Source organism: Neopelma chrysocephalum, unplaced genomic scaffold, assembly GCF_003984885.1.
Source record: "Neopelma chrysocephalum unplaced genomic scaffold, ASM398488v2 Primary Assembly neopelma1_96814, whole genome shotgun sequence".
In the NCBI taxonomy this organism is placed as follows: domain Eukaryota; kingdom Metazoa; phylum Chordata; class Aves; order Passeriformes; family Pipridae; genus Neopelma; species Neopelma chrysocephalum.
Window position 1 is genome coordinate 306,554 of NW_020925458.1, and position 26,762 is coordinate 333,315.

At 43.1% G+C, this 26,762-nt stretch overlaps 1 protein-coding gene across 1 annotated transcript in view; it reads left to right on the plus strand.

Moving 5' to 3' along the window:
* The first annotated feature begins 16,375 nt into the window (after nt 1-16,375).
* Nucleotides 16,376-26,762, plus strand: part of DMRT1 (doublesex and mab-3 related transcription factor 1) — a 64,558-nt gene continuing 54,171 nt past the window's right edge. Inside the window, exons 1-2 of the mRNA XM_027709626.1 lie at nt 16,376-16,903; nt 19,891-20,074. Coding sequence (XP_027565427.1) covers nt 16,619-16,903; nt 19,891-20,074 — 469 coding nt within the window. The 5' untranslated portion in view covers nt 16,376-16,618. The remainder of the gene's footprint in view (nt 16,904-19,890; nt 20,075-26,762) is intronic.

Below are 26,762 nucleotides of genomic sequence, written 5' to 3' on the forward strand. Positions count from 1 at the left end.
GCTGACTGGAAGAAAGCTTTGCCCAAGGTGATCTGCCTTTGCTGGTATTGCACAGGTTGCAAAGGCTGGACCCTTTGCTGTTTGGGTGAGAAGTGGCCTCTCTCTCAGCCATGTGAAGCATCATGGGGAGGCACCAAAGGACCGTGTTCAAGCAGTTTACTGGAACTGAAAAATAGTTACCAACTGCAATAAAAGCCTTTGAGCTTTATCTTGCAAACAATCCTGGCAGCATGGTGAAAGGGATGCTTTCTAAATGGTATTGGAGCAAGTTCTAAGCTAGTGCCTTCATACCCTTGTCAGTTTCGACCTATCTAACAAGACAGAGAAACACACCTCAGTGCCTTCCTTCAGGGGATCTAAACAGTTCTGTTACTCTGTGTCCTTTCTCCTTCTCACCTTAACTTCTTATCAACAGCTTTTCCCTTTGAAACAGGGACCCACTGAAGCCATTCTCACTTGACCAGACTGACAACAAACAGCAGCAGTAGCTGCAAAAAAAAAATTAAACAGAAAAATGTCCCTCACTTTTCCATGCATACACTCTCAGAGACAGTGGGAGCAGGCTGTACTGTGTAGCAGGTAGCTGAGCTGTGCTGCACACATGCAACCACCCAGTGACCTGAGACTGGGTCACACACAGTAAAGAACACCAGCGCAAGCTTCCCAATGAATTCCTCATTCACGTATGACTTGTGTGGATTTCTTGTTCAACAGAATTAGTGCAAGTTGGATCTCCCTTTGGCATGGCAAAACTGGCTTTTGGGTCATTTTCAGATCTGTTGATCTACCATCTCTTGCCCCAGTTCAACCAGTTGTCTGGAAAGCAAAGTCAAAATAATGTGTTCTTGTCTTCATGATTTTAAAATACACACAGTGCTAGAGATAAACAAATCAATCTGATGAAGTAGAGAAAATGGATGACTACTTTAAACATTCTCCAGAACTTAATCTAATTTTACAGAAAATCCAGTTCACTTATTTATACATGCTTGCCTGTATCTCATGGATTGAATTCTTGTCTAGTGGACAGATTACTGCCAGGACTGGCAGGACAGATTTTGTCTGATAATGTCCTCTTCAGTAGTCCCACTGTATTGCTGTATGAAATAGGTTAATTAGTAACATGTCCAATAGATCTTTGCCCCAAAAATAGTTTTTTTAAACTATGATCTCTGTTGCTGCACTAATACCTTGCTAATGTGCTTCATATGCAGACACTATTTGTATGTACTGTAGCCTAACCTCCTATTTGTACATAATGGAGCTAAAAAAAGTTTGAAATGCCCATGAATATAGCTTTGCAGGGCAGAGGGCCATGACTATTATTTTCCAGGTTGGAACAGAACTCTCTCCCCTGACAAATCAATGAGAATCCTGGGCATGATGGAAGTCCTGGATGTGCAGCTATCATACATGGGTTTAAACAACTGGTCTGGTTGTTTAGGTGACTAATGACACAGGGGGAGTCACCAAATGTGCTCCTTTTTTTTTTTTTTAACCTGGAAAACCATAAAAAGAGGAATGTGAAAATAAACATTCATTCCTTTTTGTTCCCTCCTCTCACCTCCTGCCCTTTTAGAGAAGTGGTATATCAGAAATCAACACGTAGGAGTTAACATTTTCTAAGTGATTGCATTTTCTAATGCCATTGATTGACAGAAATCTGGGGAGGAATCTGACCATTCTAACACCATACAAGTGTCAGATGATGCAATTTGGGAGTGCCTGGAGTTAGCTTAGGTGCCATTTTCCTGGTAAACAAGAGAAACTGACTGCCTAGAGTTTTAGAAAATGTTAGATGAAGCTGTGGACTCTGCCTTTCTGTGTAGTGTTCAGTTTCACTCCAAAAACCTCGTTGTCTTGGGCTAAAATGCCTTGTAAAGCAAAGTGCTCCCAGTTTTAGCTGTATCGTGAAGTAAGCCATTGTGGTATGCCATGTCAGGAAGATTGCCAAAAGGAATGAAAATTTTGATTGTGTTAGTGGATATAGGTGAAAAGTACAAAATTAACTTGACTGTTTTACTCAAGTCAGGGAATGTAATTTCTGGCCTAAAATTCTATTAGGGTAGACATAATGAAAAAAAAAAAAAAAGAAAAGAAAAAATAATCCCTTAGAATTATGTTCTCTTGAAGCGCCCTCCTATCTCCAAGACATTGGCACCTGAAGCAGTTCATACCGTGGAAGTTGGGCTCTTCCCCAGGAAATAGTTAAGAGGTTCCCAAAAGTGTTTGTATTCATTGATGCCCTCTGCAAGTCAAGTTTCATTCCACCTGCTAATGATGAACAGCATTTATCACAGGTGCACAGATTAAGGGGTTTACGTGCATACCAGCTCTGAACTGAGCTCCCCCTACACATTCATCAGCATTTGTTTTTCAGGTCAGGTCAGATAATGATTGACTCTCACTATATACAAGCATGATGTTGCCATCACCTTTGAATTCTAATTGTCAGTGAATATATAAAAGCTCTGGCACTTTTTCAAGACTGTAAAATATGTTGCTGTCTTTTTCCAGTTACACTGTCATAGATTAAGTGAGTCTGCCACTTACAATCACCCTAAGAGATAAAAGGTGAGAGTTACTGATATTGAGTTTTAAATTATGGAAATTAGCCAACAAAATATTCATCTAAACGCAACAGCTAAAGAAAGCATTTTTGCAAGATGTACTTTCAGAGGTGTTATCTTCTTGATACTGCTGGAAGAACTCAAGTTATTCTAGAAATAGCTTCTATGTCTGTTTCTCCTGGTGTTTCCTACTTTTGGCTGAGAAGTCTGGCTGTTAAAAGTCCAGTTCAGCCATGGGGTGAATTAATGCAAAGCCTTGGCATCAATCCCTGACACACAGGACTGGCTCTGTTTGCTGGGAAGGAAGTGGCCCAAAGGTAACAGGCATCCTTCTGCCTTTGAAAGGCAACAGTAAAGTTGGCTGAAACAGCATTCACAGTCCCACTGCAGCTGCGGGCAGTTCTCTTCAGTGACTGCGTCTCTCCATGTAGGTCTGTAAACTTCATCCCTTCCTGCTCTTCTGCCTGTACCCAGGTGCATCAACCAAAATCTGAAAGCATTTCCTCATTAAAAGCAGTGCTTTCAGATGTTCAGTTCACATGGTGACACTTGGACCTGCCTCTGAGGACCTGATATGAGACAAGAGACAGGGGTAAGGGGCCAAGGAGCTATGCTGGAAGACATACAAGGAGGATTTTGCATTAAATGCTTTTAGGAATGGCCACAGTGAGATTAGAGGAAATGGGTACCCATGTTCCAGTTTGATTCATGTTTCGGAACTGTGAAAGTATGAGCCTTTACTATTCAGAACCTAATGCAACACTTGTGGAAGTAAATTAAAAAATTCCTGCCTGTTTCACTTGTGTTTGGCTGTTGTGTGTCTGTGCACGTGTACACTGAAGTGCCTGGTTAGAGCTTGAGCCACCTGGTTGCTGTCTTTTTCCATCAGTTGCTGCACTTTTTATTTAGTTCATCTGACATCATCCATTGTATCAGTACCTCCAAGTACCACTAGACAGCCAAGGAGCTGCAGAATTGCATGCTACCTGCATGAATATTTGGGAACCTCTGTGTAAGATACTATGCAGGAAACACTTTAACAGGTTTTTTGGTTGGTTTTTTTCCTGAGGGGATGGGATGTGGTTTTTTGGTTGGTTGGTTGTTTTGGGGGTTTTTTGTGTGTTTTTCTTTTTTTTTTTTTATTTTTTTCCCCCCAACAAAGATTATAACAACTTCTTAAAGTTGTTTGTAAAATAGCACATCTGTTTTTCTGCCAGGTTGTTAGGCAATGAAAACAAAGCATGAAGTAGTATTGTCTTTTATGGCTGTATACGTATGTGGTGGTTTGACCCAGGCTGGATGCTAGGTGCCCACCAAAATGACTCAGTCACTTCCCACCTCAGATGGACAGGGATGAGAGAATATAAGGAAAGTCTTGTGGGTTGAGACAAGGACAGGGAGAGATCACTTAGCAATTACCATGGGCAAAACAGACTTGACTTGGGGAAATACTGCTAATCAAATCAGAGTAGGATAATGAGAAAATAAAAATCAAATCTTAAGACATCTTCTCCCCCAACCCCTCCCTTCTTCCCAGGCCCAACTTTACTACTGAATTCTCTGCCTGCTCCCTACCAGTGGCACAGGAAAACTGGAATGGGGGTTGTGGTTAGTCCACTACACTTTGCTCTTGCAGTTCCTTCCTCCTCTTCCCTTGCTCTAGCGGGGGGATCCCTCCCACAGGAGACAGTCCTCCACAAATTCTTGAACAGGAGGCTGCAGTTTTCACAGGCTGCAGTTTTTCACAAATTGCTCCAGTATGGCTCCCCCACAGGGTTACAAGTTCTGCCAACAAACCTGCTCCTCTCTCCATGCGTCCACAGGTTCTGCCAGGAGACTGCTCCAGAGTCTTCCAACAGTCACAGCTTCCTTTGGGCATCCACCTGCTCTGCCATGGGGTTCTCCACAGGCTGCAGGTGGATATCTGCTTCTCCATGGACCTCCATGGGCTGCAGGGGGACAGCCTGCTTTACCATGGGCTGCAGGGGAAGCTCTGCTCCAGTGCCTGGAGCACCTTCTCCTCCTTCACTGACTTTGGTGCCTGCATAGCAGTTTCTCTCAAATACTCTCAAACCTCTATTCCAGCTGCTGTTGCACAGCAGCTTTTCCCTCTTCTTATATGTATTATCCCAGAGGTGCTACCACCATTGCTGATGGGCTCAGCTTTGGCCAGTGGAAGGTCTGTTTTGGAGCCAGCTGGCACAGGCTCTCTTGGATGTGGTGAAAGCTTTTGGCATCTTCTCACAGAAGACACCCCTGTAGTGCTCCATTACCAAAACCTGGCTATGCAAACCCAGTACAACAAACCTTTTGTAATATATCAGATGGTTCTTTACTATAGGAGATTAATGAATTCTCAAAATCTCTGTTGTAAATGTTCTATTTCCTTAACAATTTTCAGCTTTTCCTGTTAAAAGAAAAAGCATGTTTCCACACATCAACACCCCCACCCTATGTATGAACCCTGAAGAGATCTCAGGAAAGAGAAAGTCATCAGGAAAAACAGGAGTCTTTAGGTAGCTGGTACCTGCTGTGAACACTTCATCTGGGACCTTAAAGCAAGTTAGGGCGTGGCAGACAAGCTTGATAAACCTTTTTTCTCTCTCATTTTATCCACCTGTGCCTTGTTCCTTTGCCCTGTGCTACTGGACGAGTGGTAACCATTCCCCTTGAGAACCATAACTATATTTTCTGTTTGGTTAGCCAACGCAGTCAACACCAGCAAAAATAAATTGCCTTTTAAAATATTTCTTACAATACAAAACTGCCCTTCGAGGACCTTTATGTAGAAACCTGTAATTAAGGCATCATTATACTCTTAAGCAGAGCATGATTAAATACATTCAGCCATGAATAACAGACCTCAATGTCCATGTGCACCAAACACCACTACACTAATTTGCGGGATTATTACTTAGATAACATAAGGGGTAACATTTTTTTAAAGCAGTGGATGTGCTTTGGAATCTCTAAGTATTGATCTGAATGTAAGTAGCAAAGAGGTATTTCTAGGAGATATACTGGTAATTTTTTTTTCAGCCTTTCATTTAATGGTTTTAGCCACTCTGGCAGAAGCAGCCCATGATGTGTTCTCCTCAAGAGCTTTGGCTTGCTGAAGAGCCAAAAGGGTAGCTCATGCTCCCCCAGTAATACTGTCCTTCCTTAAAGAGCCACATTAACTTAACTGAGATGAAGATATGCGGTTGCATTTGCATGCCATGGCAGAAGAGGGAGATAAATAAAGATCCTTCTCTACTTCCTGGCCATGGTATCTTGAAAAGCCGCCTGCTGTGTCTGGCAGTCATCCTGCAGTGCTCCTGCATCGCTCTTGGGCATTTTCTGGAGCTGGAAGAGCAACTTTTCTCCAGTCCCAAAGGTGAGTGACACTTGGAATCAGACAGTTACAATCCACTGGTACTGAGGAGGTGTGAGCAGGCAGGGGCTGGCCCTGGAAATGGCTTGCCCCCCACCTCTGCCATGCACTTATTATTGCAAATTTGTCATGAGAATTTTCCAGTCCAACCAGTTATATCTGCTCAAACGCCCTTTATTATGCTGGCTTAATCTGCATCACTAGCCTAGCAGGAGGAGCAAGAAGCATGTTAATGCCTTCTGCAATGGAAGCTGATTTGGGAGAAGTGTGAGCAGAACAGCTGTACAAAGAGAGAGACTAGAAACACAAATGCGATTTGGTTTAGGAAAACTAGACTGAAATAACTGAGGAAAAATATTGTACATCTGTGGGCATGAAAGAAAGTTAGAAATCTGTGGTGTTGAAAGATAACTTGCCAGTCAGTGAATTAAACAAGAATTGGTAGTGTGATGAGAGCAAGAAGTGGTCTGTGCATTTTTTGTCCATTTCAAATGGAGCAGACGCACCTGACACTGGAAGATATAATGCAACTTGACATCTTTACAGTCACTGTGTCCCCAGCAGACTGCTCCAAAGGCTGCCACCATCCACAGGACAAACAAGAGCTGCTAACAAGTTGGAAGCCGAAAATAAGGAAGAAGTTTAAAAGGCTAGTTTTGGTTTCGTAAGAGACAAATCCTGTAAATAAGTAATTTAGAACATCTCACATTACGTGAGTGCTGAAATCACAAGCTGAAATCATAATTTGCAAAGGGACACTTAGGCAAAGAGATACAGAAAGTTCTACAGATTAGTTCTGCAAAAACAGGTTTTAGTTCTGGGGAAGCTTAGTTGAGTTTTAAAATTAATAATAGTTCGTTGCCATCTCTGTCTGTTGTGTCACAAGGTAACATTCTGGCCTTCACACAGCAACTCATTTGGTCAGAATACAGTCAAGAATTGGAGATAAAGAAGACATACGTAGTCATATTAAATGTGTGTGAGTTTTCTGAAGACAAGCTACAGATATGACTGTAAATGCCTCCTTTAAGCTGTGTGAACAAAATGATCCAGTGCCTTCCTGCAGTGCCCGTGTATCTGATGGAGAGCCCAGCTGCGCCCCAGCAGGATGCTCCCTGTTCTTCCTCTACCCGAGCCTCCCCCATGACTTCTCTGTGGAGTGGGGAGACCTCTGCAGACAGGACAAACCCAACATTGCTGCAAGCATGCAGAGATGACCAGACTCTCTGACAGAACAATTAGTTACGGGGTTTGTTGGGGTTTGGGTTTTTGTTTGGTTGGTTTGGGGTTTGGGTTGTTTTTTTGATTGCTTGGTTGGGGTTTTATTTGTTTGTTTGTTTTAGTATTCTGGTATTGTTTCATTCATTCTTCCTCTTTTAATAACCCCCTTTCAACTGCTGACATGTCAGGGCCTGCGTGTATGTCATATGCAGATCTTGGTCTCAACTATATTCTTTAACTAAACATTGAACTAGTATCCCACTGCTTTCTACCCAAATTTTGTGTTTAACAATAAGATCCAGCAGTGTTGTCCCAAGATCTGGGGTCAGGAGATGGAAAAATGCTGTGCCCTGTACCCCAGCATTGTCTTTGAAGAAGTGACAAGCATTGTAAAACAACTGCTAATAGAAATGTAAGCTCCATAGACAGAGAAAGGAACCTTGCCATGTAACCCTGTGCTAAATCGCAAAACCCCTACAGCTCTTCTACCAACTCAGCATGGAAGAAGTTCAGGAGCCTGAAATTACCTTCTGGGGAATCTCTAAGGGTCATATTCTTTTACTTGTAAGGAACTAGTCTACCCAAGACCAAGAGGTATTAGGATGGCTACCCAGGCTCTGAGATCTACCTCTGCTCCAGAAATTAAAATTTCTCTTCAAATTACAGGATGATTTTCTTGAGGATGCTAACAAAATCACCTGCCATGCAATCTGATCCAGGAGACATGTTTCTGGTGTCCAGGTGAGCCTTTTCCAGCTAAAGCATGATAAACACACAAACATGTCACCCCCCACCCCAGCCACTGAGTTATGACCTGCCTCAGAAAGTGATGATAGCCCAGGTTCTTGTTAATAAATCTCTTGGGGCAGATTAGAGTAAAACGACACTGAATGATCCGTGTTTGTAAATATATATATACATATATGTAAGTCTTATTTTGGAAAGCAGGTATGTAGCTGTTTTGGTTATTATTATCTGTAGTAATATAGCAACAGGAAAGCATAAAAATATCACGTAAGAAAATGTATGAAAGAAAGAAAGAAAGAAAGAGAAAGAAAGAAAAGAAAAAGGAAGAAAAGAGTAAAAACATATCACCACCCATATATCTCAGTGACAAGAGTTCATTGTTGCAATATAGTTGTCTGTTGGTCAAAGTGATGGTCTTGATCCATCAGGGTTGGGGGAAGAAGCCTGTGAAACACAAACTCCGATGGGTTAATACACCCTTAGATTCAGGTCGGAATGCCCTGGTACCTCCCTTGTGTGCAGGGGGAGCTTTCAGTCCTCTGGTGGAAGGCCTCAGAAACGAGTCTGGGTGTCTTTGATGGTGTATGACACCTTCTAAAGACACAGCTGCCTCTCATTTCAGAGCAGTTTAGCCAGTAAATGCTCCATCAGACCTCCCTCAGGGGAACGAGGAGGGAGTTCTACAACTGAGCAAAGGGCAACTACCATGATAAAGAGAACCGTCTGGTCTTGGAGGGTCTGCTTCTTATGGCATAATGAGGTTGTTCTTCCTCTGCTTTGATTGCATCAAAACACAACTAAGTGTGTGAAAGTCACTCCTGCCCGCTCCAGGAGGAGGGTTGTATTAATATGCATTTTGAGGCCATTCCTGAATTCCAGTGCTGAAACTAACATTGCCTCCCTATACCACCATTACTTTCACCTATCTACTTCTAAAGTATGATTCACATGACTTGGTCTGGGACATCGGTTATTTTGAGCATCTTTTGTGAGTAGTTAAGTAGTGCCCCCTTAGAAATTAAAACTGATAAAGCAATAATTTTAGATACTTTTTTCAATAGAAATAAAAGTGCAGGTTATTCTTTGTAGCAACATTGCCATGCTCGATAACAGCTCCTATTTTAACAAAAATACCATGATGTTACCAGGTGAATACTCTCTTTTCTAAAAAAAAAAGAAAAAATGTGTATATGAGATTAGCTCAGTTGGTTAGAGCTTGGTGTTAAGGACACCAAGGTCTTAACCTTGTATGGCCATGGTTCTTAACCTCAAGGCCCTTCACCATCTCCGTTACCTTCCTTTGGACACTATCTAACAGATCAATATCTTTCTTGTACAGAGGTGCCCAAAACTTCACACAATATTCAAGGTGAGGCCACACAAGCACAGAGCAGAGCGGGACAATGAGCTACAGGGTAAAGTGAATAACCAGGCAGGTATTTAAGGCATGTATCATTCAGATCGTAGAACACAGCGTGTCCTACAGAGAGGAACTATGGGCTATTGTGTTTATAGATACTCAGGCAATTTTAGAGGTGTACCCTACTTACCTTAGGTACCTAATGAACAATGTTCTTAGACATCATTATTGTGAAGTCACAGAAGCTGCCTTCCAGTGAAAAGGCAATCTCTGTGCCTCGGTTTCTTAAAAACAGGTGAGAGAAAACAATTACTTAAATGACCATGTAGAGAAGCTACTCTTTGTTCTCAACCTTATCATGTGTTATCTGTTACAATTTGAAACTCTTGAGAATATTTTAAAAATATTTTACTCAGACAATGTGAATATTTGCATACACTTAGCTGGGATGGCTGAGCTGGGCTCAGAACACCCTTGTTCTGGCTTCTGCAAAAGGCACTATTTGCATTGGAATGACAGAAAATTATGGTGTCTGACTAATTAGTTTCCATACAATGTTCCCATCACCTCTCAAAGCATTTCAGTGTCTAGACAAAGCTAGACTAATTAAAATTAATAGCCTGACAGTTGAAATAATTCATAACAGTGTGTCATCTTCCTTAGCAGCTTCTCACCAATAGAATTAGAGGAACTTGGTTACTCCTAATTAGCAAATGTGCACAAACGATGTACAGAGATCCCAACACTCCTGAACGACATGCAAGGGATAGAAGAAAACTGTTGCCTAAGAAAGCCAACTAAGTGTTCTAATTGTCTGTATCTTGATAGCACTAAGCAAAGCCTTACCTGAGAGGCGTAGGTTTCCTGGGACTCAAATTTCCCAGGTCCTTTCTCTGAACTAGATTCCTGGCATGGATGTGGGATGAACCCTTGAAGATGGGAAGACCTAATACACTGTCTGTAGCATTTGGGGACCACCTCTGAACTGTCTGATGGCTCTGGGGCATGGAGGGCAGACGGGAGAGGCTTCAGTGGAAGAGTCAGGCTGACAGGGAAGAAGAAAGTCTCTTTCTCAGCCTAGAAAACACGAAAGGCCAGCAGCTCACATCAAGTCATTTCACAGCATGGCTGATTAAGTAACAGTCATTTGAGTTTCATTAAAATATTTGGAAGAGCTCAGCTCTGTCTGGAGGCAATTCTGACACCCCTGCCTCACTCAGTGGATTCAAAAGACTCCTCACAGGATGTGGGAAGAAATGGAGGAAGAGCAGCACAACACTTTGCTCTCAGACATGGGTGCTACCCTGACTGATTTTATGGGAAATTCACACAGAATGATCCCCTGACTGCAAAACATTATGTGAAAAATATGTTTGTTTAGGCTTAAAGAAAAAAGAAGAAAATAAATTCAGGAGATATTGTAACAATACTTTTGTTTCTATTAAGCATCTGAAATAGCAGAAACAAATAATAATGCATGAATAAATAAATTGGATGGACAACAAATTGACACAGCAAAACCTGCCCCTTCTGCTACCTTAGCTGTAACTGTCCCTCAGAATCATGGAGTTCCAGCAGTTTTAAGTTTCTGAAGATCAAGAATGCAAAATAATAAAAACTTGCATCACTTAAAGAAGGCATAGGTAATAAAGCAAGTGCTTTATAATTTGAAATGATCTATTTCTTCCTTTTAATACCAACTGGTTTGCTCAATGACGTGGAAATTTAACTGTATCCATTAAAACATTAAAGGCCATAAATAAAAAAGTAGCAATTAATTGTGTTGCCTATTTTTAAGAGGTTGGAGCCTAGTTTTTCACATTCTAGCAGTCTATCAAACTCAGCTCCATTACAGATGTCTTAGAGCTGAATTGATGATGATACTCAAAACTAAGGGCATTCTCTTCAGTAGTCCTACCCTGATGAAGGAGCTCAAATGTATAGATGGCTTATATGACTCTATCATTCTTACTGTGTGAATTACAAATGTTAGAAATGTCAGCTTAATGAGTCATGCAAGAGTCTTCAATGTTCTAAGTCACTGGATCCAATTAATTTTTAAGTGTGCCTAAAATGAACAATGAATACTGAGAAGAAGCAATTCAGTGGTTTTCTCCACGCTCACTTTTTAACTTCTATTTTAAAAACTGGACCTAATAATGCTTTCAAATAGCTATCCAAGTCAATTATTAACAATGAGTGAAATTTCTAAGGAGCTAACAGCATGGTTTTCTCACCCTTTAAGTCTGTAATGAAATTATTCCAATTTGCATAAACAAATGAGGAAATGGAGAATGTAAGTATTAGTGAGAAAAAGGTAATTTTTTCTCTTCTTTATGACTGTTCTTAGTAAAACTAAGAGTGGAAATATGATAAACATACCCATTTTTAAAATATCTCCATTCTATTTGCTTCATTGAACTTGAAAACTGCTTTGATTTTTACTGTATTTGGCATAATCTAACAGAGTGAATTTTTTTTCCAGTGAATCCTGTTTTTACTGAGCAGTGTGGGCCAATGTAATTGGCCGGGCTCACAGTTATGAAGGGAAAGAGCCATTTGTTGTTACAGGCAGGCTTTTCTTGAGTTTTATGTAAACAGTTTTTACTACAGCCCTGAATTTTAGACCATTAAACTCTAGATTCTGATTAGCAGGTGTCTTGCAAACAAACATGCGTTTGCTCAGGCAACAATCTCCAGTGGCTTTTCTCAGCTGTAGCTCATCTGAAGTTACTGATGTGAACGCTCTTTTTCCACATGTTGAGAGAACACCAGTAAGCAGAATACGAGTGAGCCCATCACTTCAGTGACCATTAAGGCATATCACCTGCTGTGGCAGGCCTGTTCTTCAACTTGGGATACAGACGATGCTGTTCCCTGTCCCCTGCCAACATCCCTTCTTGTATCCTTTGAAGAAGGGTCCCCTGCAGGAGTGTCAACCAAAGGGTACGGATTTGTGCCAAGAGAAAAGAACATGAACTGAGGGTGCTGAAGAAAGTACTCGATTTGCTAACAACCTTGCTAACAACCAGTGGTCTTTGTAAGTGGAACTAGGCACAGCAGCTTTTCAGGCTGATGCAGAAAGACATCCCTGTGCGCACTGGAGAGAAGCTGTGGACCACCATCCCAAGGACTCTCCTAACTCTCACCGAGGAAAAGCAGCAAATAGCCAAGTGGTGGCAGCACTATAAACTGCTTTAGTTGTTCACTCAAGTGAGAGTGGAAGCCCGAACTTAAAGAAGAGAAAAAAAAGGAAAAAGGAGTTTGAGGAGAAGAGAATCAAGCAGTTCAGATATGCCTGTCCTAATAAGAAACCCTTACCTTTTGTTGTGGTGTAGGCAGTCCTAGATGTACAACTTGAAAACAGAAAACTGTAAAAACATAAATATGGGGGGGGGAAGCTATATGCTGCCAGAAAGCGTAAAAAAATTTCTCAGTTTGGAATGAAACCTTTGCCTGTGGGATTGTGTTTTAAGAGCCAACTGATAAAACTTCAGCTTCCCTGTAAGTTAAATGAGGTTTAAAATAAGGAATGAATGAAAGAAAGAAAATTGTATAATAGAAAGTGGAAAAAAATATACAGCTTATTTATGCCACCTACTGGATTTTTCCTGAAGTATCTTTTCAATCCGTTTAGTTGTCACGAGGATGTCTGTCACTCCAGCAAATACATTTGCATGGAAGACTACTCGCATAAGTAGACCCACTGATATCAAGCCGATGGCTCACATGAGTAAATGACATGTGTGAAATAACACAAATGGAGGAGTGCAGATGGGGGTTACACCCGTTTATTCTGCTAAACTGATGGCTATAGGGCAGCCAAGAGACCCAAAGCTGCAGGGAAGCACTGAAGTCCAACATTGAGGAGTTTCCCAGCTCCTATCAGTGTCTCAGGGGAACGTGCTGGCATGATTTCCCTCCTTCGCTTGACTCCCTCTGGCTGTCTTTGATATTTTGTTCTAAATGTCCAAAGTGTTTATGGACACGCCGATGTTTTCAAACTGCGGACCGGCAGTGTGCATGCTTTATCTTCTATCCCTCACCACTCCTGCAGCTGAGGCTCTGCTGGGAATTCACAACCAGCCCTGGGGATACAGTCTGTAAAATGACCTGGGAGAGTCAAAAATATCTACTGCAAACAGACAGGGCAAAACCTCTCTGGTTTGACCCACTGACAGGAAAAAAAAAACAAAAAAACAAACAAAAACAAACAAACAAACAAAACCCAACAGAATCAGATCTAGCAGATCTCTAAAATGGACTTCGTAAACGCACTCAACCCCACTTACTTCAGTGAAAGGTCCTCACTTTCCAGTCAACAGTGTTAGAATTAAACCCTTTTCAATTTGTGACCTATCTATTGGGTTGCTTGGTCATGCCAAATGATAATCTTGTTGGCAAATAAAACATTTTTGCAAGATTCAAGGGATCAGCCAAAGGCATGCATCAGCAAAGGACAGATCATCACTAATAGACGATGTTTTGTACTTTAAAGGCTTGTACAAAAAAAGTTAAAGCTAAAGGACAACTTTCAGACACCTATTTTAAAAAAAAAAGGCAAAACTCTCTTTTGATTTTTTTTTTCATCAGAAACATTGATTACAGTTCTTTCCAAAGGTGCCGGCAAACTGCAGTAATGTTTAGTCACTGCCATCACTGGACAGACTCAAACCAGAGATGCTCAGACGTACATTAAATGAATGACAATGACTACAATTTCCTGAAGACTTGCAGTGAGGTTGCTGTGATTTGTGTTAGGACCAATGGCAGTTTATTACTATCTCCTATTACTTCATGACTTCACAGATGACAAATCCAGTATCACCAAACACCCATTAAAAAAATTGAGAAAAACACTGCACTCTAACCCCATATTCAAGGTGTGACTTCAGCTAGCAAAACAAAAGCAATTAATTATTAAATGATCAATTGTACACTTGCATTCATCATGCAAGTAAGTATCTTGCATCTAAGTATTTTGGTGGTATTCATCCAGAATGCAAAATACCAGATCATTATTTTTTTTCCCTTTACCAGTAGGTTCTGTAACATTACGGATAATAAAGATCTGTGCAGCTAGCCTGAAAATCAGGAGTAGAAAATACTAGTTATGTGAAACAGTGATGAATGAATGTTCTTCTTGGAACTGTTGCATTTTTTGCATCTTGTAATTCATCTCTGAGGTTAGCTGTCACACTTGTTTCTACTGAAAAGTCATATATAATCAGCTGGTGACTGCTATTATTTCTACTTTGCGTTTGCTTGCTTTATATACTGTGCTTCTCTTATCTTTCCTCTTTTTTCACCCTTTCCAGTTTTTCTCTTTCTCCTCCTGTCATTTCTGATGTGCTTTTTCTTCTCCTACCTCTTCATAACTCGGTTTGTTGGGGTTTATTTTATTTTGCCTTTCTTGTTCTTTTGATTTAGCCTCCTTTCATCTACTTTTTAATTTGCATTTTCAATTGACTCCAAGACAATTTGCATGTGAGCACCTGAAAACATTCCTGCGCATGTGCTCCATCATGCACTGACCCTCACAAACTGGAGATTCACTTTCAGGACTCGCTCCTAGACAAGAACTTCAGAGACTGATCAATGCCGCTGTGAGTTGAGAAGATCTCAACTGGTTTCATTCAGGGAGGAATTTCATATTTTGATATAGGAAGCTAAGTATGCCTGTTTGCATTGTTCACTTCCTTAAATATTAGTAATATGCACCATTAGGTGTAAAGACAAATCCTAATTTTGTTCCACTAAATATTGTATTTGTCTTCTCCTCTCTTGCAGGAGAACGTGCAGTTATTGACATCAGAAATGTCAATCCCAGCAAGGAAAAAGTTTCAGTTTCTGTGAGATGAATGATGGTCATACACCCACACCAAGCCCATAGAACTTCTGCTGGGGCTTTGCTTGAGGACCATATGACTGCTCGAGACCAGGGCTTAACAGTGAGGTTTAATGTCATCTCTCTAGAGGATGGAAAGTGCCATAAATGTCTCCAATGTTGTACTGTGAAGAAAAAAGTTCTTTAAATGTGATGTATTAAAGGCTAATGCAAAGGATCAAGCAGCAAAGATCTGGGGCTTTCTTCAGACTGGGATAGGCACTCACTGTTTCCAGCACGGAGGCTCACTCTAAGCAGAATTAGCTGGGAGTTAGCTGATCTCAAAGAGGGAGACGCTTTCCTTGGCTTCTTCCAGCAGAAATAAATTTCTACCTAGTGTAACTTATTACCATCTGATATGCTGAGTCATGAAGCTGAGGTTATAGAAATCTTTATGCAATCTTTATAAATCAGCCTCACATAATCTCAGGCGCTTTCTGCTTCATCTCTGTTGAGTCACTCATTTGACAGTTGTCATTCATCTTAGATTGAGATGTAATTTAATAGTTTCATTTCAGCATGAAGATAGCGTCATCTAAAGTTGAGCTCAGAAAGATTTAAAGGTGTAACAGAGGAAATATTAATACTGTAAATAATATCTGTAGAGCTGTATGCATCTATAAATCACATAGTGCCAAGTTGGAAGGGCGGTCTATGTAAAGAAGAAAAAAGCATCTTCGCTTGTCTTCCCCTGTAGAGTACAACTGCTCTGCCATCGACACCCGCTCCAGAGGCGATGGCTACCGAGTTGTCACCACGCTCTCACTGCCTGTACTTGTTGGGATCACCTGCCCACACAGCTATCGATCCAAGTGTTTATACCCATTGAGGGATACGAGTGTGAGGGAACCTGTGAACGGGAGATGTAGTCCAGCAAGAAACCAGCAGCCTCACGACAGAGAGCAACTGAGCTGCGGCAACACGGGTCTTTCATTTGGGGGTCACAGCTCTCCTCGGGCCAGGCCACGTTGGTCGCCTGCCCAAACCTGACTTGCCCCGGCAGCGCGGGCGCGGAGAGGCCCTGCCGCCTCCGACCGGGGCCAGGCCGTGCTGTCGTGAGGGACCTCTGGGCCCCGCGGCTGAGCCGACCCCCCGGGTACCCCCGGCACCACGCCCGCGCTCGGGGCCGCCCCGGCTCCGCACCCACCGCCCCGCTGTGCATCCGACGGCCACCCGCCTGGACAGAGACCCGCCTTTACCGCCGCGGGCCGGCCTGGTGGGGGAGGGAGGAGTGGGAAAGGAGGGGTGGCGCTCCCCCCGCCCCAGGGAACTACCCGACGCCACTTCCCCGGGATAGCGAGGACTTCGCGGCCGCACGGACCCCCCGGAGCAGGGGTGGAGGGAGGCACGGCAGGAGGGGAAACAGCCACCGCCTCTGCCCGCCAAAACGCGTGGGGTGACGGGACGGGACCGGTCAGAGCCGCGCCGACCCCTGGCCCGGCTGCCGCTAGCCCGCCGCGATGCCCAGTGACACCCCGGCCTTCAGCAAGCCCCCGGACGTCGCGGGGCCGGGAGACAAGGCGGGCGGCTTCGGGAAGGCGGCAGCGCCCATGGCGGCCGTCCCAGCGGACAGGGGTGCTGGCGCGGCAGGGAAGAAGCGGCCGCGTATGCCCAAGTGTGCCCGCTGCCGCAACCACGGCTATTCCTCGCCGCTGAAGGGGCACAAGCGGTTCTGCATGTGGCGGGACTGCCAATGCAACAAGTGCAGCCTGATCGCCGAGCGGCAGCGGGTGATGGCAGCGCAGGTGAGCTCTTCCCGGAGCGGCGAGGGGTGTCTGCCGGCGGCGGGCCGTGCCCTGCGCCCAGCGGGGTTGGTGGCCGTCGGGGCCAGGTGGCCGCGCCGAGGTGTGCGACCGCGGGTGGCCTCGCCCCGGGCTCGAGTCAGTAGTTGCACCGGCTCCTTCCTACGTTAATGAGACTTTCAGCTGTATTTCTCTTAGGTTATATAATTATTTTTTTTACATAACAGATGGGAAATACCCCAGAGGTGCGCAGGATTGCGGTCGGGGCGAGCCGGCGGCAGCGGGGCGGGGGGCGGCGGTGAGCGCTCGGCTGCACCCCAAGCACGGCCGAGCGCCGCTCCCCCAGCCGGCTGCAGCCCAGCCCTGTGGACAGCTCCCGGCTGCGCGGGACGGCCGTAATTGCGTTTGCTGATGCTGGGCGGCATTAGTTGAGCGCATTTCTGACCTTTTTTTTTTAGACAGCGTTGTTCCAGATTTTGCATATAGCAGCTCTGCAAATCGCTACGGCAGTGAGTCATTTTAAATCTAAACGAGGGCTCAGTAGCCGTTATGAAAACGGCATCCAGTTTAGAGGAAGAATAACTTTGTTTCGTTGGTAGTCCCGCTGAAATCACAGCTCTCGGGCAGGGCAAATGTAGGGCTGTATTAACCGTTGTGATCCTTATCTTGAAAAAACACATTAAGAGGAGTAGTCGGCATGTAGTGGCTACTGGCATACCTAAGCTCTGGCCGGGGGGCTTGCGCTCTTTAGTTAGTGTAAATGGTCCCTTACAGACAAATGAGAAGGCAGCTGCTGGTGCAAGTAAAGGCAGTGGTATCAGACCCCCACATCCTGCAACAGATATGCGCTCAGAGCTTCGTGATCCCACATAAAATGAATGTCGGGCAGACAGCTTTTAAAAACCTAAGCAGCCCTGGATTAAATCCTTCCCCATTTTTTTGTTCAATTATTTAGTGCAAGTTTATGAAGCGTCTTCAGATCTCACTGGGATTGAGTTTTTGTTCATTTAAACAATTCCTCTTTGTCGGTGGCATGGCAGTCCAGAAATAATTGTTACACCCAAGTTACATGCATTTTCTCTGCCTGGTGTGAACCGTGAAATAATAAACGTGAATCCCTTTGCCATCTGCCGCGGAGAAGGGAGCTCAAAGTGCAGTGTTGTCAGAGCAAGTGTCCCCTTCTGTACAGACTGTTCTCTAGCTCCTCAGCTGCTTCTCCTAGGGAGTGGATGCCTCCTGCTAGCAGGCTGTGGTGATGGCCCTCTTGTGGGTTTTGTCTTCCCTGCCTAGTATTTGAAAGTGGCTTTGAAAGCCTCCCTAGCCAAACCTTATCTGTGTAGGAGTTGCACACTGAAAGTTTGTCTTTCCCCCTTTCAGTATATTTCTGCAATAAGCCCCTTGATGCTGGTGGAATTTCACAGGTCAAGGTTACTGGCTTGTGAAGTCAGAGTTACAGTGGTGTTCGCAAGTCTACGCCTCCTGCTTGGGATTTCTTTTATTGGAAGAGCTAATACTAATTAACGGTATTACACATCTGCATTAGAAAAAATGTTGCTGTTGAACATGAAAATGTAGGGAAGTCCTGCCCAAGATATCCAGGAGAATTTCAAGCAAGAAAAGCCCGCGATGCCAGTCTGTAATCTGGAACAGAATTTCCAAGGTTCAAATAAAGATGCAAATCAGTTACCTGACAAGGAGCAGGCTACCTCCTGGACACATATCACAACTTTGCATGAGTGGACAGATGTGCAGAATTGATCTACCAGTTCACATGAGGCAGAAGGGATCTTCTGTAATCAACAGATCTGGTTTGTTTGCACCCAGACTGCATAGTGCCTATGAGCTTGGCCAGTGCCAGCTAGACTTGGAAGTATTGTTAGTGTTGGGAAAAAAATGGGAAGCTTGGCTTTTCCAGGCCTGGCCAGCTATATGCAATGTGTGTGGTGCTGTCTGAGATGCTCTTTACGTCCTGCATTTGCCATGCTTCTTCCATGATGGTTCTTTGTGTACAGTGCAATGTATACTGAAATTTCCTTGAAGGGCAACATTTCCAGCAAAGAGCCAGCAAGGAAACCTAGCAGGCTTGAACAGAGCAGCAGATTACAAGTATAAGCCCTCATGAAGAGCTGCTTTATACTGATGAAGAGGCATAGTAGAGCCCTGGAAGCAGATTAATTTCCTGTCCCCAGCAGCTGTGTATCAGCAGAGAGGAGGGTAGTAACTACACTTTTTCCAGACTGCCTTTCCCTGCCGCAGCTGTGCTGGGTGAGTGCAGTCAGCTGTAATACGTCGTCTTCTGGCCTCGGTGGAGAAAGATGTATATGTCCCCAGCATTTCATAGGCTTGTTCATATATGCTTGGACACAAAAAAGGGTTGGTTTTCGATAGCTTTATAACCTCCTTTATATCCTTCTCTACCCACTGGCTGGATTGTGAAAAGGTTCTAGAGAGTAAACCATTTGTGGAGTAGCTGAGGAAGCTGGGGTTGTTTAGCCTGGAGAAAAGGAGGGAGGCTCAGGGGAGACCTTATCACTCTCTACAGCTACCTGAAAGGAGGTTATAGCAAGATGGGGGTTGGCCTCTTCTCCCAGGCAGCTAGCAACAGGACAAGACAAAATGGCTTCAGGCTGCACCAGGGGAGGTTCAAGTTGGAGATCAGGAAGAACTTTGTCACAGAAAGGGTTGTCAAGCATTGGAACAGGTGCCCAGGGAAGTGCTGGAGTCACCATCCCTGGAGGTGTTACAGAAATGACTGGACATGGCTGTCAGTGGTATGGTTTAGTTAACATGGTTGTGTTTGGTCAAAGGTTAGACTTCTTAAATAATCTTAGAGGTCTTTTTCAGTCTTAATGATTGTATGATTCTATGATCAACACTGTTCAGAGTGCCAAGAGGGAAAAACCAGCCTGGAATCTGAGTCTTTCATTGTTGCCAGTATAAATTGTGCTCAAGCCACAGAGCATGCGCTTAGGTCTGTCTTTTGTTTCCAGGTTGCACTGAGAAGACAGCAAGCTCAGGAAGAGGAACTGGGAATCAGCCACCCAGTGCCCCTGCCCAGTGTCCCTGAGACATTTCTTAAGAAGAACAGCGGTGGCAGCTCTTGCCTCTCGTTGGAAAGCAGCAGCCCTATGCACTCAATGAGTACAGCCATGACAGCAGCTAGTACACCATCAGGTAAAGTGCTGGGAGGGTGATGCTCATGGCCAAGGTCAGTGGCTAATGCTGCTTATACCTGCTCTTGCACCTCTTCCCCTCTCTGTGATGATGGGGTTATGGAGTCCCCTCTCCAAGAACAGCATTGCTCTCTTGGTACAGTTAGCAGAAGGGAAGAATCCAGGATGAGTCTTTCATAGTTTAATTGATTATTTTTACTTGAAAATCAAAATGTCTTTGATAGAGACGGATGTTGTAATTAAATTCAGTAAGGTGTATGCCTGCAAGTAGAGATTTATGGGCAGCTTTTCTCCTTTGTCCCAAAATACGTACTCCTGCCACAGTCCTGGCAACTGTGTTTTGGCTGGCTGTGTGTCTTCTTCAAAATTTGAGTTTCCAGAATTGTATAGAAGCCAAGTATGTAGAGAACATTATTGACTTCAGCAGCAGAGATCTGTCAACCTTATGTGACTTGAAGGGGTGGTGCATCAGTTCTGTGTGGCGTGGTATGATGAACTACAATAGACTGATAGGGTCCTTATACTTTACTACATCTTACTGCATTGCATTTAACCCTTGTAAAACAAAGACCCCAAAAAATAACAGTCAGCAATACTTGTCTGTATATTCAGTAAAAGCATGGCCAAGCGCAGAAGGTGCTGAAGTGAAGACTCTAGGCAAAATGTTTTTTTCCTATATAAATTGCTTTTTCCCTTTTCTAACCGTGCCTGACAGATACAGCAATTGAATATGTATTAAACAAAAAAGCTGGTGTAATTGACTGCTTGTGTATAGACAGAAAAAAAAAAGCAAACAAATAAAGAAAAAAAGGAAAAGGAAATTTCATTTTTAGTAATCTGTGCTGATGTCAATAATATAGGTGAAAAGATGATTCTAAAATGGGCAATGCCTTGCATTAACTAATAAAAGGACAGTGCATATGTGTCTGTCAAATGACGTTATTTGTTTTGCAGGCCATTTAAAGTCTTGTCAGATGGATTTGTTGCACCCAGTGCAGACAGGCAGTTTCAGACCAACGTAGAGGAATTTCTTTGGGAAGCTTTTAGAAGAACTGCTTAATAAAACAGTAAATAGCTTTTTATTAGCTTTTTTGTTTTCATTATGTTAGTGTCACCTTTGAATTGATGCAGTTACTCCTTTCATATTTGCATGCTTTTGTCTATGGACATGGAAAAAGTGGGCGAAAGATTAAAGCAGTATATTCAGTAATGTGTAGAGATTGTGTGTAACTCAGGAGAACTAGAAAATCTTTGTCCATACAGTAAGGCCAAAAAATGAAATTGTCTTGCTGTTGACAGAATTGGCATTAGCTTTGATCTTAATGTTTTTAAAATGTCAGTGGCAGTATTTAATTTATTAATCCCACTATAATAATTACTTATTAATTGAATTAAATTAAATTATGGTCTTTTAATGAAAAACATTGACCAAACAAGTTTAAGACAATTCACATGGCTGAATAAAGATTTCAGAATATAAAAATGCCTAATTTTAAAATAATTTGAATTGTTTGAATGTTTCTGATCAGAGCAGTAATCTTTCTTACGGCAGATTTCTCTTTGTGAGCAATTTAAATACATTGTTTCTCAATAATTTTACTAAATAACTAGCATCTACTAAATAACTGTTTGTGGATGACAACATTTAAAATACATAGCTTCATCTCCAGAAAGAAGATGTGATTCCAGGCAAGAATCAAGGTAGGGTCAGCCTTGTTCATCAGAAGTGGAAGAATCTGTGAATGATTCATAGTTTGGTTTTAGGCACCTAAGTAGCAACAGACATCTGTGCTTAGCTCAAAGGTAACTACACTGTACAAATAAAGCTATGTCCCAAATAATTTTAGTAGGTTCATCTGTTGAAAGCAGCGTAAGTACTTTTGGGTTTTGATTTGATATCAGTGACTGTGGGCTGGCTTTCAACCTCTAGAATGTGCTCTGCATTTATCCAGTCTTGTAGAGTACCTTTATCAGGTGTCCAAGTACAGACTTTGGTGAGGAATACTGCTTAAATATCCTTAATGCTTTTCTTTTTAGCATACATCATCTTTTTTTAGATGAAAAATTGCTATGTGACATGAAGTTCTTGCTTCAGATGTTTGGTTGTTTCAGGACCAGGTACTTGATGGATTCTTGCATAGCTGTTATATGATTTTACTGGTACCCTAAACTACTGGTACCCTAAACTATGATTTTATTGGTACACTAAACTACAAGCAAAACAAGAGACCCCATCAGAGCCAGTGTCATTGTTTCAGTTTGGTAGGCCGAGGTGTTGATTTTGCAAGAATTTACAGTAATTATTAAAGCAAGTAGGGAAACTGCAACCCTGTGTGGCAGGGGAAGTCAGCAGCTCCCTGCAAGCCCCGGGGGAACTGGTGGCTCCTGGGAATGCAGGGTGCCCTGTATGACTCATTAGACTGGGCAAGAGGTGATTTTGACAGTGGTAATTCTGTTCCTCCTCTAAGGTTTTGGCTTCACAAGAGCAGTTTTTCTTTTGGACTTCCATCACGCAGAGCGTTGTTTGCCAGCAGAGGAGTAATGTGTGAAGCAGTCACACAAATCAGACATAGTGCCAGAGAGAGAGTTTTTTCTCGCTGTATCCATTTTATCGGCAGATCAGAAATAATATGACACCTGGAGACCAGAGACAGTTTTTCAGATCCCGTTGTGACATGTTGTTTTTGAAAAGGGGTAAAATGAATTATCATGGTCAAAGCAGAGGTGTTTGAGCATTAACCATGTCAAGCATGCTTACTCCGGATAGAGTGTATTCTCCCACTCAGAAGCAAACTGGGAATTTGAAGGGTAGTGGGAAGGGAGCAGACCATGGTCGCAGGGCATGTTTTGCAAACAGAATTTGTTGTGCATTTTCCCTTAAAAAATTGTAGGTTGCTGACAGAGAAGGCCATTTAATTGTACAGAGCAGCAAAAAGTCATTATCCCAGGGCATTTGGAGTAATTGTCCTTCCTTCTGTGGGATGTCATGTTGATATGTTAACGGATCTGCAAAATTTAGGAAAGACTATGGTGAAGCATTTAAAACGTGCCTTTCAGACATGCTCAGTTTATAAAACCTTGTTCTACACCATTCTGTGTCAGTTTGGAGCCTTGCCATTTTAATATTTAGAAGTCACTAGGGGGCAGGGAGGGGAGGCAACTGTGATCATTAAACACCTTAGAGTGAAAGCAGCTCACACTTTGGGAAGGAGATTGCATTTCACCTTTCCTTCATTATATTTGGTCCTCAGCACAGACTAAGGGTCGTGTTTGGCAGTTGGCCAGTGGGGTGACTGCAACATATATCAACAGATCACTGGAAGGTGCTGGAAAGCACCCCTTCTTTCTGCTGCTCTCTACTGTTGTTGGCCCAATTTAGACGGGATTACTGTATGATGCAAAATGCCAGCTCTTGCTCCTGTGCTGTGCCATGGTTCATTTCCTGTTGTCTTTGTCGTTCAGGTACCTTCTTGGTATCACTGGTTGACAAATATAATTGTCAACAATTGTGAGTAGTAAGCTTGTATTTGTTATTTCCTTTTGCTACATTTATTATGTGTGACAGAAACAATATAGTACTTTTTTTATACTTCTCTAAATAGGTGCTGCCTTCACTTTGAAACTCTTTGACAAACAGATGTGTTTTTATCACTCATAGTGGGGTCAGCAGTAGTACAATGTCTAATGAATGATGGTACTGAGATCCCTTTGAACTTGCAGTGCACTAGCTGCTTGTGAAAACCATTCTTTATTCTTCCTTTACTTTTTTGGATCATTGTATCGTGTTTTCAAAAATTTGTGCCATGACCTTGCAGTTGTTGTGCTCCATTAGTAAATTTGCAGATGACACCCACCAAGTTGGGGGGGAGTGTTGATCTGCTGGAAGGCAGGAAGGCTCTGCAGAGGGACCTGGGCAAGCTGGAGAGATGGTCTGATTCCAACAGGATGAGGTTCAACAAGGCCAAGTGCCACGTCTTGCCCTTTGACCACAACAACGCCCTGCAGCGCTACAGGCTGGGCACAGAGTGTCTAGAGAGCAGCCAGGCAGAAAGGGACTTGGGAGTGTGGATTGACAGGAAGCTGAACATGAGCCAGCGGTGTGCCTAGGTGGCCAAGAAGGGCAAGGGCATCCTGGCCTGTATCAGGAACAGTGTGGCCAGCAGGTCCAGGGAAGTGATTCTTCCCTTGTACTTGGCGCTGGTGAGGCCACACCTTGAGTACTGTGTCCAGTTCTGGGCCCCTCAGTTCAGGAAGGATATTGAGGTGCTGGAGCAGGTCCAGAGAAGAGCAACAAGGCTGGTGAAGGAACTGCAGCACAAGTCCTATGAGGAGAGGCTGAGGGAGCTGGGGTTGTTTAGCCTGGAGAAGAGGAGGGTCAGAGGAGACCTCATCACTCTCTACAACTCCCTGAAAGGAGGTTGTAGCCAGGTGGGCATCGGACTCTTCTCCCAGGCAACCAGCAGTAGGACGAGAGGGCACGGTCCTAAGCTCTGCCAGAGGAGATTTAGGTTGGATATTAGGAAGAAATTTTTTACAGAGAGAGTAATCAGACATTGGAATGGGCTGCCCAGGGAGGTGGTGGATTCACTGTCCCTGGAGGTTTTTAAGATGAGACTGGATGTGGCACTTAGTGCCATGGTCTAGTAACTGTGGTGGTGTTGGATCAAGAGTTGGACTTGATGATCTCGGAGATCTTTTCCAACCTGGTTGATTCTATGATTCTGTTCTATGATTCTATGATTCTGTGATAGGTAATGGATTTTAAAAAAATTAGTTGTTGAAAGATGTCATGGCCTGGTTTAAAAAAAAGTGAGACATTTTCTTTATGAAGAAAGTCCTCTAAAGGTATTTACAGTATAGTGTCATGTGCTGTCAGAATTTCGCCTTCATCAAAAAGCCTCATTTTAGTCAACTGGTGGGTATCATGAGGAAGCTGCCATGGACATTTCACCTTAAGAGTGCTTAAGGACTGCAACAGGTTGTCCTGAGAGGTTGTGGAGCCTCCATCCTTGGGGAGGCTCAAAACTTGTCTGGATAATGTCTGTGCAACATGATCTAGTTGGGAAGCCATCCCTGCTTTGAGCAGAATTTGGGCCAGCTGGTCTCTAGAGGTCCTTTCCAAACTAGACTGTTCTGTGAATCTCTGAAATGCCTACTTGTTTGCATTGACATTAAGTCAGTGTATTAAAATTTGAAGTTCAGCCAGCCTCAATAGTGATCAGCATCTACAAGCCTGTGGAAGAAATCCTGACTCTTTTGACCCAGTAACACTCGATGGTAGAATTTTTAACAAAGAATTAGCATTGTGGGGTTTGACAGGTGGTGGAGGGAATTGATAGTTCAGGTGGCAGCAGCCTCAGCAAGGGTGAGCAGAAGGAGAAGAAGGCATTAGCTGCTTTGGTTGCCTATGCAAGGGCTGACATGATGGCTGCAGGCCCTCAGAGAGCTTGATGAGTCTACAGTGGTTACTGGTCCATCCTCCTGCTCTTCCCTATGTCTTGGTCTCCTCATTACTTTCGAAGAATGATTTTGTCCTGCTGGACCTACAGCTGCTTCTTTACTAGTTTTAGTTGCTGGCTGCCTCCTGGCCCTGCCACCTCCCCAAGCTCTCCAAGCATCCCTTCCATTGCTTTTCCCCCACACAACAAATCTCTGTTCAAAAGTAAAGCCTGTAGTTGAATGTGACATGTCTTTAATAGATTGTAACAGCTAGCAAAGAAAGAAGTTTTGCATCCTTCAAGTTTTTCATCCTTCACTTGTGAATAACTAATACTTTTCCATCCATCATCATCATCTGGTTTTCTCTAGTTTGTTGCAGTTGAGAGAAAAAGAATCACATTTGTATGTGTCTCTTGTAAGAGTTTATGAACTGTTCTACCTTCTTGGATTGTCATGTTTTCCACAGCACAGGTTAGACTTTGTCTTGGAAAGCAGTTGTTGAAGGTGGTCTCCAACCTTTAAGGCGGTTTTCTTAGCTGCTAAATCTCTTTCAAGCTGTACTAAGTAAATATTATGAAGTGTTTTGCTTTGAAGAATCCTTCCTTGGTTTAGGATAAAACTTCCCCTTAGCATGCTTTTTTAATACCTGACTGATAAAACTATGCGATGAATGAACCACTCCATAGTGTGGTGGCCATGGCTTTGTAATTTTCAGTTCCTATCAGAATAATGTGTTCTGCTCAGAGTTGTTTAAAAAGGCATTGCTTGTGAAGCAAGGAGGAGTGAGCATTTCAGTCCTTCTGCTGCTCCCAGTTCACTGTACTTGGGAAAACAGCAAAGGAGTTTTGAGCAACTCATTATAAGAGGACATAGATAAATCTGAAAGGATAGAGGGAATGGTGACAAAAATGATGTATGGCTTGTAGCAAAGGAGTCTAAGGGTGGATATAACAGTCTATAAATATTTGAGAGGTAATAATATGGAGGAGGGGGAGGGATTATTTACAGTGCTTGAGACAGCATAACAAGGAGCAACGGCTTGAAACTAAAAAAGGCAAAATTAAATTAGACACTTTTTCTCCTAACTAGAAGTACAATTAGCAACGGAGTGACCTGCATGAGGACAAGGGGGTAAGTGAAGCATAATCAGGAGAGGTGTTTAAGAGTGTGTTAGATTACAATCTCAAGTGATTAATATGGGGGTAAATTCTGATCAATGTGCAGGTTAAACAAGATGACAGAAATCTCCT